This window comes from Eublepharis macularius, chromosome 10 (assembly GCF_028583425.1).
Source record: "Eublepharis macularius isolate TG4126 chromosome 10, MPM_Emac_v1.0, whole genome shotgun sequence".
NCBI lineage: Eukaryota > Metazoa > Chordata > Lepidosauria > Squamata > Eublepharidae > Eublepharis > Eublepharis macularius.
Window position 1 is genome coordinate 252,081 of NC_072799.1, and position 20,096 is coordinate 272,176.

Below are 20,096 nucleotides of genomic sequence, written 5' to 3' on the forward strand. Positions count from 1 at the left end.
AGAAGGCCGTTGTTGAGATGACAACCAAGGCAGGATCACAGAGTCTTTTACTATGCAAAAGTAGCAAGCGTGGCAGAATGGGCAACTTTGTCAGCAAGGAGAAACACAGGAGCAGGAGGGAGCAAGAAGCCAGAGTGGAGGGTCCTTGCCTGGTGCCTGCAACCCCCATCCCACAGGCAGGCAGGCCAGCCAGGGGCGGCGGCGGCAGCGGCAGCAGCAAAGGAGAACAGCTCAAAGCAAATGGCAGGAAACCGAAAGCACGAGAAGCAGCCCTGCTGGGACTGGGACAAGAGGCGATCAGGCCTCACTTGGCCCAGTCAGAGCCCGAGCGGTGCTCCACCCTGCTCCCCAGGGGTGGGTGGCGTGCACATACACAGAACACGCCCCGTTCTCAAACACCAGGCTGGAAAACCTTCCCTGCCAACTCAGGAGCCACAACAAGGCGGCCGTGGAGGGAGGAGGGGCGGCTCATGGCCATCCTGCCCGGGTGGGAGCAGCCAGAGGCCGAGAGCCACTCGGCGTGAGGTCTCGGAGCTGCTCTCCTCTGCAGTCCTGCCAGAGGTGGCACAAGCATCCTTGGGGCACTGGGCCCACACAGCACAGAGCACCAGCCCTGCACCTCCACGAGCCCACAGCTGCCTTCACACAGATGCACAGACTGAGTGTTTCTGGCTCCCGCTTGGGGCCGGAGGAGAGGGCTCTGGGGCAGAAACACACCCAAATCCAACACGCTGGAGGCATTTTGTGCCCACCGGCTGGTTCCCTGAAGAGGCAAAGACGCCTGTGGGTCTTGGAGTCGCACCCATTCAACATGCACACTTGCGTGCCACAGGAGTTTCTACAGATGGCCGGCAGGGGGGGGGAGCGGGGGGGGGCAGCTATCTCTTGTTCATACATTTGTGCTGTGAAAAGGATGGGAAGCAGACGAGGGCCACAACCCTTGGCATAGTTACTTTGGAGTAAATCCCGCTAAAGACAATGGGGCCAGGACCCAATCCACCTGCTGGGTTTGTTTAAAAAAAAAACCACACAAGCTGGGAAGGCAGCTGGCACAGCAGCCAGAAGAGCAACCACAGGCCCTGGCACGAAAGCTGCCACTGGCCCAGGCCCTGTGGATCTCGGATCAGTACAGCCGCAAGCCTCTGCCTAAAACGCTCCTCTCCCACGGCAGCAGGGGTCATGCGGACACCAGGAAGCTGCCCAGCCTGGTCAATGGCAAACACAGAGGGGGGTTCCGCACAGCCCGGGGACGCCTCCCCATAGGCCTCCCTCCCACGTAGGCCACAAGGGCTGTGTGAGGCCCACGGGCAGGCTGCCACCTCCTCCCTCCCTTGGGGGGGGCAGGGCTGGGGCAGGCCGGAGGGAGGGGGCCCTTTCCAGGAGTGTCTTTCCCTCCCAACCTGCCCCGGTCATGCTAAACACAACGCAGCATCTAATACCCCTCCAGCGCTCTTCTCTACAGCGCAAGGGCTGTCAGCAGAAGCACCTCCAGCCTGCCAAGGGGGGAGCCGCGCTAGACAGACACACAGGCCAGGACACACACGGACACACACACGGACACACACCCCATTTTGAGAAAGACGTCCTCCTTGCTCTCCCCGCACCATAGCCTAGGCAGAGCGCATTCTAAGGTATCTCTGTCCTTTCCTATCCAGTATGCAGTTCCTTGCAATAAAGGACTAGTGTTCTTAGTCCAAAGCATTTGAACTGGAGGGCTGGCAGTCCCTAAGCAGCCATGCAATTCTGTTGTGCAAAACAGAGGAGATGGTCCTCCATCACCCAGCAGAGACATGTGGCAGACCCCTCTGAGCCCCTCCAGGCTTCTCGGGATCCCAGGCAGAGCAAGAGGAACACGCGCCAACTAAAGCCAGAGAGCGGCAGGCCTTGAGGTGGATGGGAGCAGGGCCCAGGCTCCCTGCAGCAATGCAACGGCCAGCAGGACGGCTGACGTGCCTCATCCAGACGCAGAAGCCCGCTGCCGCGTGCAAGCCTCACCAGAACACATCTTGCACAATCCACAAGACCAGCAAGCTAGAATCTTAGTCAACAGCTCTTTCACAGAGAAAACTGAAGCAGCAAAAGGAACAGGACAAGGAGGCCCAATATCGCCATTATTTTTCATTATTGCCCTGGAAAATTTGGCTGTGAAAATCAGACAAGACAGAAGAATTGCTGGAATAAAGGAAGGCAAAGAAATATATAAAATGAAAAGCTATGCGGACGATGTTGTTATAGCAGTGACAAAACCACATTATTTCCTTGAAATATGTAACGGAACAAATATTAAGATCTGGATTGCATTCTGGATATAAACTGAATAAAAAGAAAACCAAGATAATATTATTATTGACAACAACAAAGGAACAAGATGTGATAGGAAAAATAACCAATTGTGTTATTACTAGAAAACCAATAAAATGTTTAGGAATAAATGTAACAGGGTAAAATGATAATCTATTTAAAGATAATTACCAGAAAGTCTGGACAAGCATTATTGAAGATTTGCAAAGATGGGAAAAACTGAATATCTCATGGTTAGGGAGAATTTCTGCTGTTAAAATAACTGTATTACCAAAATTTAATTTTTTGTTTCAAATGCTGCCAATTCACATAGATTAAAAGATTCTAAAGAAGTGGCAGATAGATCAAGATGGGTAGCCGTGTTAGTCTGTCTGTAGCAGTAGAAAAGAGCAAGAGTCCAGTAGCACCTATAAGACTAACAAAATTTGTGGCAGGGTATGAGCTTTTGTGAGCCACAGAAGTGAACTGTGGCTCACAAAAGCTCATACCCCACCACAACAGAAGTGGCAGAAAAAGATAAATGACTTTGTATGGAAAGGGAAGAAACCAAGAGTAAGATTTATAATATTACAGGACGAAAAAAGAGGAGGAGGGCTGGCAGTCCCATATATTAAACTACACTGCCAAGCAGCTGCACTTGTTTGGTTATCAGACTGGATGATAAATCCGAGTAGAAGACATATCAAGCTGAAGACAATAAATGCCAAGGAAGGAATTCACAATTACTTATGGATTAAGAAATCACTAAAAACTATTCAAGAGCAAGATGATACTCATATTTTGAGAGATGGACTACTTAAAATACGGTTTCAATGTAGAAATAAGACTGCCAACTTCGCCAATGACATCACCAATAGACACCTATGATGATGCTATTACAAGAAATGAAACTGAGCATGCAAATTATGAATTTATGGTGGTTAAACAAGGAAATATAAAGACATGGCAAGAAATGCAAGCGCAAGGGGAAAATGTTCCATGGTTGATGTACTATCAAATGGTGTCCAAACTTAAAGAACAAATATCCAAAAAAGGTGGCAGATTGAGAGAGAAAACAGAGTTTGGACAACTGATCAGTGGAGATTCAAAGCCCTTATTAGGAAAGGTATACAAAATTTTATTGCAATATGCCACAGAAACAGAACAAGTTAAAAATTCTATGATAAAATGGACGGGCAGTTTTGGAGAAAGTGTTACTATGAGCCAATGGGAAAACTTGCAGACCAAAGAAATCAAATGTACAGATTGTCAAATGTTAAGAGAATTTGTGCAAAACGTTCTTCAGATGGTATATAACTTCTAAAGACATTGCAAGAACCAGTAATGACTATAACAACAACAACAACAACAACATTCGATTTACATACCGCCCTTCAGGATGACTTAACATCCACTCAGAGCAGTTTACAAAGTATGTTATTATTATCCCCACCACAAAACACCCTGTGAGGTGGATGAGGCTGAGAGAGCTAGCTGGCTTCAAGTGGAGGAGTGAGGAATCAAGCCCGGTTCTCCAGATTAGAGTCCCGCACTGTTAACCACTACACCAAACTGGCTCTCTATAGTAGACAATGCTGGAAATGTCAATGTAGGGATGCAATGTTCTATCATAATTGGTGGACATGCAAGAAGGCAAGAAGAGATTGCGAAAAAATACATGAAGAGATGCAAAAGATATTAAAGTTTCGCTTTGACCTGAATCCTAAAAATATGTTATTAAACATCTTACTGAGTGATATTACAAAAGTACATGAGGAACTTTTTAAGTATATGGTAACAGCTGCAAGAGTTGTATATGCAGAAAAATGGAAGACAGGATTTTTTCCAGATGTGAATGGATGAACAAACTGCATACACATCTATGGCTAAACTCTTAGATGCGCAACAGACCAACACTGGGATTTCAGGAAAAATTGAGATTTCTTTGATTATATACTTGCAAATTAAGAAAAATTAAGAATAGTTAATATGGACATAGACTAATTATAAAATGGTTTTTAAAATGTTGAATATAAAATGAGAAGTATAAGTTTGAATACAGAATGTTAAGTATAAAATTTTGGGCATAAATAATTGATGAGAGGAAGAGGAGTAATATTTTGTAATTTAGCTGCACTGTTATATATCATGTCTATGCTTTTCTTTTATTATACTATATGTATGTCATCTAAGCTTTTTAATGCACTTTCTGTTGTTTTTTTCTTTTTAAATAAAATTTCTTTTAAAAAAATGGAGATCCTTGGCTCAGAAATAAGCCTCAGTCAGAAGAGACTAGGCTATAAAAAATCCTTAAAGCTAAAGATGTCTCTCTAGGAACCAAAATCAAGATAATCCAAACTATGGTATTCCCCATTACAATGTATGGATGTGAAAGTTGGACAGTGAAGAAACCGGACAGGAAGAAAACGGATTCATTTGAAATATGGTGCTGGAGGAGAGTTTTGTGGATACCTTAGATGGCCAAAAAGACCAGTAAGTGGGTTCTAGATCAAATCAAGCTTGAATTTTCCCTAGAAGCTAAAATGACAAAACTGAGGCTATTGTATTTTGAGAAGACAAGATTCTCTGGAAAAGTCAATAATGCTAGGAAAAGTGGAAGGCAGTAAGAAATGAGGAAGACCTAAAACAAGATGGCTTGACTTAATAATAATAATAACAACAACAACATTCAATTTATATACCACCCTTCAGGACAACTTAATGCCCACTCAGAGCGGTTTGCAAAGTATGTTATTATTATCCCCACAACAATCACCCCGTGAGGTGGTTGGGGCTGAGAGAACTCCAGAGAGCTGTGACTAGCCCAAGGTCACCCAGCTGCCTTCAAGTGGAAGAGTGGCGAATCAAACCCGGCTCTCCAGTGGGCTCTCCCAGCTCTTAACCACTACACCAAACTGGCTCTGGAGATGTCCTCCAGTTTGCACGATCTGAGCAAGTCTGTTAATGATAGGAGGTTCTGGAGGTCTTTCCTTCATAGGGTTGGCGGTGACTTAATGGCACATCACACACACACACACACACAGAGAAGAGACTAGCTATGTCAGGGCCAAGCCCCTCCCCCCCCACCCCAGACAAGCCGGAATCCCAGGCGGCGGCAACTCCTCCTTACCACCAGCATTTCCCGTCATTCCCCGCTGGAGTGGGCAATACATTCTGGACGCGGCAGTTTTATCTGCCCACCTCTGAAAGGCTCTGTGTTGTGTATTTAGGAAAAGGCTCTATACGGACAGCTTCAGGGCCTCCTCGACTTTGGCCCTCTCTACCACTGAGAAGTCCAGCATCTATTTTTCATGCCGCCCCCTTTTCTCCAAGGAGTTCAGGGTGGCGCATGTTGTACTTGGGGCCTCCTTTTTATCATCGCGAGGTTGGTCAGGCTGCCAGAGGGTGGGACTGGCCTTGGGACACCCAGATACAATATAGGCAGCTTTCCTCCATAGAATCATGGGGTTGGAAGGGACCTCCAGGATCATCTAGACCAACCCCCTGCACAATGCAGGAAATTCACAACTACCCCCTCCCCCCACTGCCCCAGTGACCCCAGCTCCATGCACACAAGATGGCAAAACACCTCCAGGGTCCCTAGCCAAACTGGCCTGTGGAAAATTGCTCCCTGACCGCAAGATGGCGATCGGCATTTCCCTGGGCATGTAAGAAGGCCATGAGAACTAAGCGCTGATGCAGCCCTTCCTGCCCTCCCCCTCATGATCTGCCCAGGTTCACAGAATCAGCACAGCTGTCAGATGGCCATCTAGCCTGTGCTTAAAAACCCCCCAAAGAAGGAGAGCCCACCACCTCCCGAGGAAGCCCGTTCCACTGAGGCGCCGCTCTCGCTATCAGGAAGTCCTTCCTAATGTTCAGCTGAAATCTCTCTTGATTTAATTTCAAGCCGTTGGTTCTGGTCTGAGCTTCTGGGACAGTGGAAAACAACTCTCCGCCATCCTCTGTACTGCAGCCCTTTAAGTACTTGAAGATGGTTGTCTTATCACCTCTCAGTCGTCTCCTTTCCAGGCTAAACATGCTGAGCTCCTTCAACCTTTCCTCCTAGGACTTGGTCTCCAGACCCCTCACCGTCTTCGTTGCCCCTCCTCTGGATACGTTCCAGCTTGTCTATATCCTTCTGAAATTGTGGTGCCCAAATCTGAACACAATACTCTAGGTGGGGTCTAACCAGAGCAGAATAGAGCGATACCATCACTTTGCGTGATCTGGACACTATGCTTCTGCTGATACATCCCAAAACCGCATTTGCCTTTTTAGCTTCCGTATCACACTGCTGACTCAAGTGTTCAGTGTATGGTCTACTATGACCCCGAGATCCTTTTTTACACATACTACTGCCAAGACACGTCTCCCTCATCCTATAATTATGCTTTTGATTTTTCCTTCTTAAATGCATTTCTCTCTGTTGGAATTCATTTCATTTGTTTTAGCCCAGATTTCCAGTTCCCAGAGGCCCACAGGCTGGATCTCAGCAAGCTGCTCACAAGAACTCTCCTGGGCTTCCACTGCCTGTTTTTGACTGCAGCCACACAGAGGGGGGCTCTCTGTGCAGCTCTCCTTGCTGCTGCAAACGGGCACATGGCTCTTCTCCCCACACTTGCCTTGCTTCAGCCTCTGCAATACGTACAGTGATCTGCATTTCTCAATTTAAAAAGAAAAAACGTTAGGGGGGGGGAGAACAGTGGCTGAGGCAAGGGAAACTGTGCCAATGTGGGCAGAACCTGCTGTGCAACTTCCCATGCATGCAGGGTCCAAAGGTGCTTTTGACTGGGTTTGGGAAAACACAGAAAAGGGACAAATAGAGGGCTCCCGTGGTACGGGCTCCCGTGGTACAAGCGTTTCCAAGACCAGCACAGGGCAGAGCAGACCATGAGTGGGGAAACAGCCTTTGTTTCCAACTGTGTTCTGAATAAAGCTGTGCTTTGTTTACTATGAGTCAAGTGATGTCTTACACAGGTTGGACACTAGTCGGCTTCCCTCAAGTTTTGATGGGAAATGTAGGCATCCTGGTCTTACAGCTGTAATGGAGAGCCAAGCTGTAAAACCAGGATGCCTACATTTCCCATCAAAACTTGAGGGAAGCTGACGAGTGTCCAACCTGTGTCAGGCGTCACTTGTAGTTTGGCTCTACTACGCATGTTCTGGAGGGACAGCATCTTATACGCCTCCGTTCCGAGTCCCACGCTTCCCCCCCCCCACAGTTGGTGGGGGCTGAGCCAAGATCAGGTGGACTCAGGGCCTGTGCACTGCTCCACGGAGCTGCAACTCCCGCCTTGGCCCTTTCTGCCACCTGTTCCAAGAAACCGCCCAAACAAACAGCCACACCTATGTACAGAAAGGTGGCTTTCCAGTGAGACATCAAAAGCAAACGAAACGTCACGTGATAGGCGAGTGGCCAGAACACCGAAGCCGATGAGTGGCCGCCAAGAGCAGCACCTTGTTTTCTCAGAGCCCAGCCGCAGAGAGCCAGCAGAGCTCTGAAGCTGAGGGAGGGCCTTGCCGCAAGGGAGGGCAGGCCAAGGGGCAGCTGTGCCTCTCCCGAGGAACCGCTATTGCCTTGCACCCTTGTGAACCTGCCTCTGTCCTTGGAGGAGTTGCACTTGCAGGTGCCACGGATCCCAAAGCAACCCCCCTTACAAGAAACCGGATGGGAGGAGGGGCCTGGCACACAAATGGATCTGTGCTGCTCGATGCCAGATGACGGTTTCCTTCCTGCTCCATGAACCTGCAGAGATGGGAGGGATTCTGGATCCTGACAGGCAGCACATGACCCAAGCCGTGGCCAGCTGCAGGAGAAACTTTGTGAGAGAGACTGGAAGTCAAGCCACACGGGCACATGCATGACAGGGTCGCACCCTCCAATCAGATGATGCAACACAGGACAGCAGCCAGAGGAAGAATGCCAACCTTGCCTTTCAACATGACAGACAAAACTGTGTAACACACAGACCGAGGAAGAAACCCTCAACCAGTTTGTTCTGTGAAGCTCCTCAAGTGAAGTAATCCTCACTATCAGCTACACCAGAATCAGTCAACAGTGCACGACACACCAGCTGTAGCCACTGCACTGGCCAACACCATTACAACTAGTCAAGGCATCCATGGGTTGCTTCTCACACGACGGAACAGACTTCAGTCTGCCACAGAAAGCTGTAGCACAGCCACATGGCACCAGTGAATCTCTGAGGGAAGAGCTCTCACAAAAAGGGAGCCACAGATCGCTGCCACCTCCTCACGGGCACCAGACACTTGAAGACAGAAGGCAGGAGGCCTGTGCTCTCAAAGAGTGACAGCAGCAGCAGCAGCAGCGCAGGGAACCAAGCTTACAAGGCAGGATTATTGCAGGGCCGAAAATGCCGGTCATACAATCAATCAGCGGGTGGAGGCCCCCTGCACGTTCTCCAATGTGATCTACGCAACCCCCTCTCAACAATGCCCTTCTGCTGTGGACCAAGGAAAAATGGAGGCAGGCAGGACAAGCAGGTTACTCTAAAGAATGTGTTGTGTGTGTTATGTGCCATCAAGTTGCCTCCGACCTATGGTGACCCTACGAATGAAAGACCTCCAAAACGTCCTATCATTAACAGACTTGCTTGGATCCTGCAAACTGGAGGACGTGGCTTCTTTTATTGAGTCAAGCCACCTCGTTTTAGGTCTCGTTTTAGGTCTCTTTTCCTGCTGCCTTCCACTTTTCCTGGCATTATTGACTTTTCCAGAGAATCTGGTCTTCTCAGGATGTGACCAAAGTATGATAACCTCAGTTTTGTCATTTTAGCTTCTAGGGAGAATTCAGGCTTGATTTGATCTAGTGCCCACTTACTGGTCTTTTTGGCCATCTGTGGTATCCGCAAAACTTTCTCCAGCACCACATTTCAAATGAATCCATTTTCTTCCTGCCAGCTTTCTTTACCGTCTAACTTTGACACCCATACATGGCAATGGAGAATACCATCGATGTATTGTCGAAGGCTTTCACGGCCGGAGAATGATGGTTGTTGTGGGTTTTCCGGGCTGTATTGCCGTGGTCTTGGCATTGTAGTTCCTGACGTTTCGCCAGCAGCTGTGGCTGGCATCTTCAGAGGTGTAGCACCAAAAGACAGAGATCTCTCAGTCACCAAAAGACTGAGAGATCTCTGTCTTTTGGTGCTACACCTCTGAAGATGCCAGCCACAGCTGCTGGCGAAACGTCAGGAACTACAATGCCAAGACCACGGCAATACAGCCCGGAAAACCCACAACAACCATCGAGAATACCATCGTTTGGATGAGAGACATCTTTATCTTTAAGGATCTTCTCTAGCTCCCTCACAACTCCTCTTCCAAGTCTCAGTCTCCTTCTGATTTCTAAAGAGTAACTGGTCCCAAATCTGACATTAAAATGTCCATCACAAATGTCCAACCTCTGGGGACTTTTCAAAGTCACCAAAGTGAGATTTCACTGTGAAATTGTTGACTTGGGATTTATTAAAACATTTAATGGCATCATCCAGAACTTACATGGAGAGAGATGAAATGTCTCCTAGAAATTACAGATATTTAATTGCTTAATATTACTAGAGACTGTAAAGCCAATTCCAGCCCTTCCAAATGGTCACTATACTAATCTTTGTCTAATTTTGACTTTGAATGTGAACATCAAAAATGGCAGGAAGACAAGTGAATGTTCCCAATCGAAACCTAAACAGAGACAGACTAGAACTTGACAACTAACATATGGCAGGACGTGGAAGCCCTTTCAGGAGGCCAGAGAGACCACCAGGTACACTGAAGAGGCTTGGAAAGGGAAACAAGACGCAGGTGTCGTCACAGGGATATAGTAGTATATACCCTATAACCCTATAGAATGTTTTCTTCTAGAGTGAGTTAAATGCTTTTAAGGACAAGGTGGGCATGCTGTAGACATGTAAGCCCTTAAATTCAAGATGTGTTTCTGCATGTAGAAGGTGTGAAAGAGTAAAGAGGCATGTTTCAGTTCGTGCACACCTCGTGTTCTCCCCAGAGCTGCACGAGGATGGAATGGAAGTCTCAGGAAACCAATGCTGATTAGAGACTGGAGGTGCCGCCATTTTCATTTTTAAATGTGATTAAATTTGGACCTATTTAAAATGCTGCAATGCATACGCTGATCATACACTACTGAATGGTTCAATGATTTAATGTTATCACGTTTAACTGTATATCAGAACATGCTATTAGTTTTTATTGTGAGAGTCACAGCAGGATTTGAATCCAGGGGCACTTCAGAGGCCTAGATTTTCAGGGTCCGAGTTTTTGCAAGTCACCGCGCCCTTCTTCAGACACAAGTAGGAATGAAGATCCCTGAGCCTTTTTTATATTAGCTGGTGCTAATTTCTGCATTGTAGTGCTATGTCCTGATGCCCTCCCCTATAACACCTCACCCACCTTCGGCTGCAATATAAAGGTTCAGGGGTCTCCATTCCTACTCCTGTCAGAAGAAGGGAGCTCTGACACTCGAAAGTTTACACCCTGAAAATCTCGTTGGTCTCTAAGGTGCAACTGGACTCAAATCCTGCTGTTCTACTGCAGACCAACATGGCTACTCACCTAAAACGATTGTGAGTGTGTGACTCTTCTTCTAACCAAATCATATTTTATTTCATCACAAAGCTTCTGTTTTCTGTTTAACTCGGGGGGGTTTCCGATTTTGCAGAGCGCAAAAACTAAGGTAAACCTACTGAGGTCACATGGGGTGCACCAGCTTGCAGTGCTCTCTCAAGAACTGAGCGTATTTTCCACAAAAATCCCCATGGGGGGGGGGTAGCATGGCTTCAAAATTTGCAGAAATCTTACATCTCTAGTCGTGTCGCACCAGAGACCCTACCCCACACCAGCCTGTGCTTACAATGGCCTCGACCAAGTTGTGCCTGCACAGAAAAGAACAGCTAAAGGGGAATGGCAGATGGGGCCCCCCAGGGATGAGGCCCTTGCAACGGAGCCTGGAAAAGAGCGGGGGGGGGGGGGGACAGAAGAGCCCCAGCCTCTTGCGTTCAAGTGAGCTGTCATCACCAGCTTCCAGGAATCTATGTGTTCCCCCGCCCACCTGCCCATCCCCCTGAAGAACAGCATGTGCCAGGACGGATGGCAGAGGGCACTCAGTCCTCGCTGGCTGGCCCAGAGAAGCGCCAAGTCCACACATGGTTCGGCTGGGCTGCTCCTGGCAGAAAACATGGCAGGAGGCCATGGTGGTGTTCATCACCGGCTTCTCACATCAGCTCCATTGCCTTGTAAGCAGCTGGCCAGATGTGAAGAGGCCTAAGCCAGCATCTGGTTCCAGCATGATGACCTTCCACACCATCGGCGCCACCTACTATTTGGCAAATTTTCTGTGAGTGCCCTGTGCAGGTGCAGGCGTGCGCTTCTAGCAGCACTCTTGTGGGAGCTCCAGCTAGAAGTGACATGGAGGAATTGGGGGCCACATACCCCACCGCACCCCCTGGCCCCACCGGTGAACTGCAGCTGCAGGGGAAGGGAACCCTCGCACCGGCTTCCCACATTTGACGACTCCCTTCCCTGGAACCTGCTACTCGCCTGCAGGGACAGCACACACATCCTTAAGCAGCTTCAGGGCGGGAGAGTGACTCATTTTATTTCCATCGCTACACCCCACTGGCTGTTCTTCCCATGGGGAGCCAAAGCGCCTGCCTTCCTTCTCCTCTCTCCCCTTCTACCCTCCCAGCAACCCTGTGCGGCAGAACAGGCCGAGAGCGCATGGCAGGCCCCTCTTGCAGGCCTCAGAGAGCGGCTGGCCAGCCAAAGGACTGGAGGGATCCGTGGCTTGCCCCATGAGAAGGCCTTTCCCCAGGGGGCAAGAGGAAGCTCTTTCTGGGGGGGGAGGCTGCAGCCTGGGAGCGCGCAGACTTCCCCACCACACACGTCACGGTGAACTCCCTCCCCTTGCACAGTGCCTTGTTTATCAGTGATCTGCAGAAAGGGAGTTCTGAATTTACTGTAGCAGGACTCGAGTCCAGTAAGCTTTTGACACCCGAGGAAGGGAGCTCCAACGCCCAAAAGCTCGCACTCTCAACATCTAGTGGGTCTCTAAGGTGCCACTGGGCTCAGACCCTGCTGTTCTGCGGCAGACCGGCCAGGCCACCCACCTAAAGGGAACTTACCAATCTTTCCTCATTTCCATTGCTCTGAACAATCCAATGTCACAGGCAAACTCCGCCCGCCACTTAACACAGGCTGGTTTACAGAGTGGCTGCAACACACAAGCCTCCAGGCCAGGCTTTGAGAGATCCATTCGCTGCCTCAAGCCCTGGGAAGAACTGAACGCTTCCCAGCTATTCAGCCTTCGGACAAACTGCCTGGCGGCGAGCAAAGGGCCCTGGGCCTCGCCAAGTCCCTAAGCACCTGCTGGAGCAGCCCACCCAGCCCAGTGCCCTGTGCCCAGCAACGGCCAGCCCGTTGCCCTGGAGTGCCAAACAGGCTCCCCCACTGCCGTTGCCTCCTGGCACTGGGAGTCCAAGAGGGCTGTTCCAGTCGCCATGGCTGGCAGCCACTACCGGGCCTGCCCATCCCCTGGTACAGCTATCTACACTCAGGGCTGCCACAACGTCCACGGCCAGCGAATGCCACATTTTAATCACTTGGTAAGTGGGGCGGGATTTCCTTTTGTCCATCCTCAATCTACCACCCATTCATTGGGCTAGTATTTTGGGAGGAGGAGATGCCCTTGGCTCACGCTATGTACTCAGAATCAGTGCTGTTAACAACAACAACAACAACAACAACAACTGTGTGCTTATATACCGCCCTTCTGGACAGATGAGTGCCACACTCAGGGTGGTTAACAGTGCCAGGATCCCCCAATGAGGCTGGGGAGCTGGGCCGAGAGGAAAGGCTCACCCAAGGCCACCCGCAGAGCTCATGGCAACAGCGGGAGTCAAACCAGCAGAGTGCTGGCTCAGAGCCCAGCCACTTAACCACTGTGCTACAGCAGTTCTGGTGGTTAGAGTTCTGAGAGTTCTGAGAACCAGGTTCTGAGAGACCCCAGTTCAAATCCCGCTTTGCAATGAAAGCTTGCGGGGTGACCTGGAAGAGTCTCACACACACTCAGTCTAACCTACTTCACAGGGTGGTTGGGAGGATAAAATCGAGCAGAGGAGAATGATGGAAGCCACTTAGGAGCTTTTTCTGGGGAGAAAAGTAGTATATAACCAAAGTACATAAATAATTTTTTTTAAAGCCTTGCTGTTGTAGCAAGTTACACATTTTAGGCAGCAGCCCTGCAAGGTCCCCTGGCCTTTTCTCTTCTGTTGACCAGGAATCCCAAGAATTGTGAGAGGGCGTTTAGGAACATGGTTCCGGCTTCGTTTTCTCCACGCTTTCCCAAACAACAGAGTGATCCCGAGTCCTGGCAGGGCAGCCCATCAATCCACTTTGCCTGCAGAGACGTCCCCAGCAAGGGCCCATCCCAGCCACACGCTGCCAGGCGACCTCGGGTGGGCCGAAAGCCGTGCCCTTTGGGCCCTTGCCCTGCTTCTCCCGGCACAGGGCGCCCCTTCCCTCTCTCGAGCTTCGAGTTCTGAGAGAGAGTCCGCTTTCTGGGGAAGCCCCGCGGGGGCACCTGCGGACGGGAGCCCGTCGGGGCTCGCCCCCGGGGCCGAGGCTCCTGCTCCCGAAGCCCGGCGGCTCCCAGCCCGGCCGGCCTCCCCGGCACGCGCCCCGCCCGCCTTCGCTCGCAGCCCCCTTGCAGCGCACCCCGAAAGCCCCCCGAGCGCAGCCTGCCGGCGGCGGACTCGGCTAAGCAGCACCGCCCCCGGAGCCCGCGCAGGCCTGGGGAGGGGCTGGCCGGCGCAGGCCAAGCCGCTCGCAGCTGCCAGCCGGGGCCACGGGCGGCCTGCGGAGCTCGGGCGCCGGGGCGGGGGCGCCAGGCCGGAGGGAGGCAGGGAAGGAAGACCCCCGGCCCCGGCCCCCGGCGCTGCACCCGCGGCCCCTCCCCACGCGCAGCCAGCGCCCGCCTGGCACTGCCAGGGCTCGCCAGCGGAGGGGAGGGGAGGGAGGGGAGGGGAGCGGCGCGCCCGGCCCAGGCGCTGCCCTGCCGCCTCCGCCGCAGAAGCCCCCGAGCGGGGGAGCGGGGGCCGGAGGGGCGGCTAGGTGGCGCGGCACGGACGCGCCGCTACCTGCGGCCTCAGGGCGGGCGGGCGGGCAGGCAGGCGGAGAACGGGGCCGCGCCCCAGCGCCCAGCGCCGCGGGCAAGGAGCCCAGCCCAGCCCAGCCGAGCGGGCCTCGCCCTCCGCGCCCTCCGCCGGACCGCGCTCTTACCGGGGAAGGGGCGCGAGATGCGAGGCACGGGCGGCAGCGCCGAGCCCACCAGCACGAGCAGCAGCGGCGGCAGGAGGAGCAGCAGCAGCGGCGGCGGCGGGCGGCGCAGCGCCTTCCCCATCCCGGCATCCGCGGCGAGGACGGCAGGAAGGACCGAGCCGTCGCAGCCAGCGGGCGGGCGGGGTCTTCGGCGCGGGTGCTGCGCCCCCCGCCCCCGCCCAGGTGGGGCCGCGTCACCCGCCCCGCCCCCTCGCGCGCAGGTAGCGGCGCCGGCCAATGGCTGCGCGCGGGCAGGTGAGCGGAGGGGTGGCCCCGCCCCGGGCGCAGGCGGGGGCGCGCAGGCAGCTGCTCCTCGGGCGCGCCTGGCGCTGCTGGGCCGCCGCCGCTGCCGAGCAGGAGAGAGCGCGCAGACGCCGCCGCTGCCCCGCTCCCCGCTGGCGAGCAGAGAGGCCCCGGCGCCGGGCCTGAGCGCCGGCCCTGCAGAAGAACCGGCGGGCGGTGGTGGCCGCGGCGAGGGCCCAGGACAGCCTCTCCCCGGGCCGGGCGAGCCGACACAAGTCGGCGCCGCGGGTGGGGCTGGGCGTGGCCTGGGGCTCGCCGCCGGCCTGGAGGGTCCCCGAGCCGCTGCCCGGCGCGCCTTTTCTCGCCCGCGGAGCTGCGCCTGCCTCGGGGACCTGCGGACCGGGGCGCTTGGCGGTCAACCCACGGGCTGTTTGCGTCGCGTCTCGGCAGCGGCGCCCGCCCGAGGAGCGAGGTGGAGCCGGGAGTCCTCTCCGGTCGCCTCTGCGGGACTGTCGCTCTGCGCCCAGCAAGCGGGGGGAGGCGCTCCCTCCCGGCGGTTGCGCCTTTGATCTCGGCTCTTGGCACTCCCAGCTGGGTCCCCTCTGCTGTTTGATGGTGGCGCCCACGGCTACACGAAACCTTTTCCTGAAGGTTTCATATAGAGTTTGAGTAAAATGGAGGATGAGATAGCGCCTTGTGGAACCCTGCAAGATACTCCCCACAATGAATACAGCTGCTTGCCAGCAGCAACCCTTTGAGTCTGTTCCCTGGGGAACAGTTTAGCCCAGCCGCAGCACCTCCCCTGAGTTCTCCTTCCTCAGGTGCCTGAACAGGACGGCAGGGACTGTTGTGTCAAAGGGCGCAGAGAAGTCCGAGAGGAGCCTTAAAGCTGCCGGGCCTTTATCTCCGTTCAGGCAGTGGCCCGCAACTAAGGCAACCAGAGCTGCCTCCATGCCGTGGCTCAGTCTAAAACCAGATAGGAAAAGGCGCAGAGCCCAAGGGCTATCCAAGACGATGTGGAGCTAGTCAGTTTCGGACATTTTGTCTGGAAAGGGCAGATTAGCGTCTAGGTGACAACCTGCCGCGTCGTTTTTGCCTAGGGATGGGTTTTTAAAGAGTGGGTGGGTGACTGCCTCCTTGAGTGGCTGAGGGAAGCAGCCGCGAGTCAGTGACTGGTTTATGATATGACATCAAGGTCTCATTTATGTGGGCTTTACAAAATGAGCAGCCAGGGTGGGCAGTGCACAGGGAGTGGCCTTCACAGAGGCCAGGTCCACGTCAATATTCATCACTGTCACTGCGATAGAATGGTACAGGGTCGGACCAGACCGTGTGTTACACGTTTCTTCTGCCTTACCTATAGTACAGTTGACCTCTAAATCAGAATAAATTTGTGCTGTTTTATCAGCAAAAATCTTTGCAAAGATTTCACAGCTGTTCTTGAGTCAGTAAAGGTTCGGATTTGGGAGTCCAAAAGATGTCAAGATACCTTTAACAACGGGGATGGCTGTGAACCAGCTGGTGCCACCACTGCACAAAAGGCACCTTTCTTTGCTGCTACCACTAATTCACAGGGCTCCCAGGGGGCGCTGTGGCACGCTGTCTTGGATTCCGCGCACGTTTTCTGCCAGCATCTTTCTAGACATCCTCCAGCCCTCTTTGGACCACCTGGCGCTGTGGTGAACCAGGAGGTGGCTTCCCTGCAAGGGCAGGAGAGGCCATCGCAGAGCAACCTTGTCAATAGGTGTCAGTACTGACGTGTGAAGCAGCCTTAAGCCAAGTCCGACCATTCGACTTTCAAGGTCAAGCTTGTCTCCTCTGATGGGTAGCTGCTCTCCAGGTCTTGTGTGGAGGTCCTTCACGTTATCTGTCACTTTATTCTTTTAACTGGTGATGCCAGGAATTGAACTTGGGATCTTCTTCATGCAAAGCAGATGTTCTACGAACGAGCCATAGCCTCTCCCCTGTTCGCATGACTCTCTGCTCTGATGTCTGGAAGTGTCTCAAGAAGGCTTGCACCCTGGAAATCTTATTGGACTCAGTTTGTGTGTATGCGTGATGTGCCGTCAAGTCACCTCCAACCTCTTGCAACCCTATGAAGGAAGGACCTCCAAAACGTCCTGTCATTAACAGACGTGCTCAGATCCTGCAAACTGGAGGACATGGCTTCCTTTCATGCGAAAAGCCATCTTGTTCTCCTACTGCCTTCCCCTTTTCCTGGCATTATTGACTTTTCCAGAGAATCTGGTCTTCTCAGGATGTGACCAAAGTCCGATAGCCTCAGTTTTGTCATTTTAGCTTCTAGGGAGAATTCGGGCTTGATTTCATCTAGCACCCACTTATTGGTCTTCTTATTACATTATATACCGCCCTTCCCACAAGCGGGCTCAGGGCTGTTCACAACAGAAATTAAATGCAAAGTACAGTTAATACACTTAAAACCAATCACTACGTAAGGCATCAGGTAAAGGAAAAGGTAGTCCCCTGTGCAAGCACCGAGTCGTTACTGACCCATGGTGGGGGGGGGACGTCGCATCACGACATTTTCTTGGCAGACTTTTGTTACGGGGTGGTTTGCCGTTGCCTTCCCCAATCGTCTACACTTTACTCCCAGGAAACTGGGTACTCATTTTACCAACCTTGGAAGGCTGGAAGGCCGAGTCAACCTTGAGCCGGCTACGTGAATCTGGCTTCCACCAGGATCGAAGTCAGGTTGTGAGCAGGGCCGGTGCCAGGTTTTCTGGTGCCTGAGGCCAGATACCTGCACCCAGGGGCAGCTTCAGGGGTGTTGCTGTTCCCACATGCACGAGCAAAGCGTGCGCACGCACCCGGACTGCATGATGACATCACTGCATGTGATGTCATGCAGGGTGTGCCACTGCGAGCCGGCCACCCCATGGACGAGGCAGGCAGCTGGGATGGCACACGAGTGGCCTCTCATTCTCCCGCTCAGTTGCCCCACACTGCCCTGGCTGCCTGCCACACCTGGCTGGCCCACAGCTGTGTGCTGGTGGTGGCAGCAGCGGCGGCAGCACGTGCTCCTGGCTGGGCACCTTCCAGGCCAGGTATGGCAGGTGGCTGGGGCAGCACACGGGAGCAGCTTCCCAGTCCTCCTGTTCAGCCACCAGCGCTGCTGCCGCCAGCCCCACAGTATGCGCCCCCCCACCCCCAGTCAGCACTCAAGGCGGTTGCCGGCACTACCTCAATGGACGCACCGGCCCTGGTTGTGAGCAGCGCTTGGGCTGCGGTACTGCAGCTTACCACTCTGTGCCACGGAGCTCTTCACATAAGGCGTCAAATTCACATTGAAAAGCTGTGCTAGAACCATAGAGTGCTGACGGCACAAATCTTGCTGTTCTACTGCAGACCAATACAACTACCCATCTGAAACTCTCTCCTCTTGAGATTACCCTCCCTGTACAATGAATTCATTTAAAGAGGCCCTGTTTGTGTGTCTCCGCCACCAGAGGCTTGGGTGTGCCGCTGCGAGCCGGCCATTGCCAAGGGTATTTTAAATGTCAGGATGTTTATATATTTATAATTTTAAACTGTGTAATTGTTAGATGTATTTTAAATGTATGTAAATTGTAATCCGCCCTAAGCCTGCTGGTGTGGGGAGGGCGCAGTATAAATCTAATAAATAAATTGGTCCTAAGCCGTATAGGGCTTTAAAGACCAATACCAGCACCTTGAATTGGTCCAGGAAGCAAATCTGGAGCCAATGCAGACAGACCAAAAATGGAGTGGCAATGGCATCTGCAGCCTACTCTGGTCAGCCTCCTGGCTGCAGCATCCTGCGCCCATTGACGTTTCTGAACGCTTTTCAAGGGCAGCTCCATGTAGAGCAGATCGCAGGGATCTCATCTGTAGGTTACCAGGGCATGTACCACAATGGCTGCAGCTGGTTCAGCAGCCAAGGTGTTTTTGGCCACTGCTGCCCTCTGCTTTTCCAACAGGAGACCTGGGCCCAGCAGCGTCCCCCAAGCTGCAGGCCTGTTCTGTTGGGAAAAGACAACCCCGTCCAGACCCAGCTTGGCTCTGAAGTTGTGCAAAGGAGGGTGCTGTCGAAACAAATGAGAGAGAGGCGGGAGGCGCCTTACCCCTCCCTCCCTTGCCTTGCACTAGTCTGAGCGCCCTGTCCGGAATCAGGAGAGAGATCCTTTCCTTGAGATCCTTTCCCATTTCTACACAATCCTGTAAAATTGCTGGCAAGTCCCGTGCCACGTAGCATAGGCATCTTCTCAAATTAGCCAGAGAGCCTTGAAAAAATGGCCACTGCGGGGGGAAATGACTGCTTAGGCCCAAAGAGAAGATGAAAGCTGAACTCTGGAGATATTTCAGGGAAAGACCCAAGTACAGAACCCAAAAGACTGAGCTAAGAAAGGGGGAGAGGAGAGCAGAACCACTGCGAGAGAGAGAAAAGCCAGGTTGCGAGGAAGCTCGCTGCTGAGCACAGCTGCTCCCAGGCTGCTACTGGTGTGGTGCCTCTTCTCAGGGACGCAAACAGGGACCTTTCCTTCCCAGGCTGGATCTGCTGAACCCTTCAGTCTAGAGGCAGGCAAGTGCCCTGTCCCCAGAAGGCACAACATCCCCCAGCCCCATTCTTCTTTGATGGTAAAACATCCGTTTTCATGCTTTGCATCAACTTTGTAATAACTGCTGATAACTGAAATTTAAAAGGCTGTTTCTATGTACTAGGAAGCCATGGATGGGGATTTGGAGATGCATTCAGACCCAGTCGTACCTGGGCACAACTCATCAGGAAAGATCCAAATTGCCCTCTGACTTTAATCTGGGTTTTCACTGCTATCGGGCTCCTTACTCTTTGGGGAGTCTCAAGGAAGGTACAAACCAAGTCACCTTTCATGCTTATGGAGATGGCTTCACACACACACGCATATGAATTAGAAGAAGGTTCTGCCAAGAACCACGTGGCGGCCGCTCTTTTTACTTTCTGAATGGCCACAGTAAATTGACATTAAACAGCACCTGCATTCTGAAAAAAAGAATCAAGCACACAGGTGTAGGATGAAGTCTACTTGGCTGGGCATTAGTCCAAGTAAAAAGGATTCTGAGAGAGCAGATAATTGCAAGGGGAGTGTGAGCCAGCAGTGTGATGCGACTGCAATCAAGGCTCATGTGATATTAAGCTGCATTAATAGAAGCCCTGTGTCCAAGTCACAAGAAGTTCCAGATGCAGCCCACTCCATGGCAGTCAGGCTGCC

At 52.4% G+C, this 20,096-nt stretch overlaps 1 protein-coding gene across 1 annotated transcript in view; it reads right to left on the reverse strand.

Moving 5' to 3' along the window:
• SEMA4F (ssemaphorin 4F) overlaps window positions 1–14,754 on the reverse strand; it is a 40,845-nt gene extending 26,091 nt beyond the window's left edge. The window contains exon 1 of the mRNA XM_054989881.1: window positions 14,590–14,754. Coding sequence (XP_054845856.1) covers window positions 14,590–14,710 — 121 coding nt within the window. The 5' untranslated portion in view covers window positions 14,711–14,754. The remainder of the gene's footprint in view (window positions 1–14,589) is intronic.
• Window positions 14,755–20,096: the final 5,342 nt, after the last annotated feature.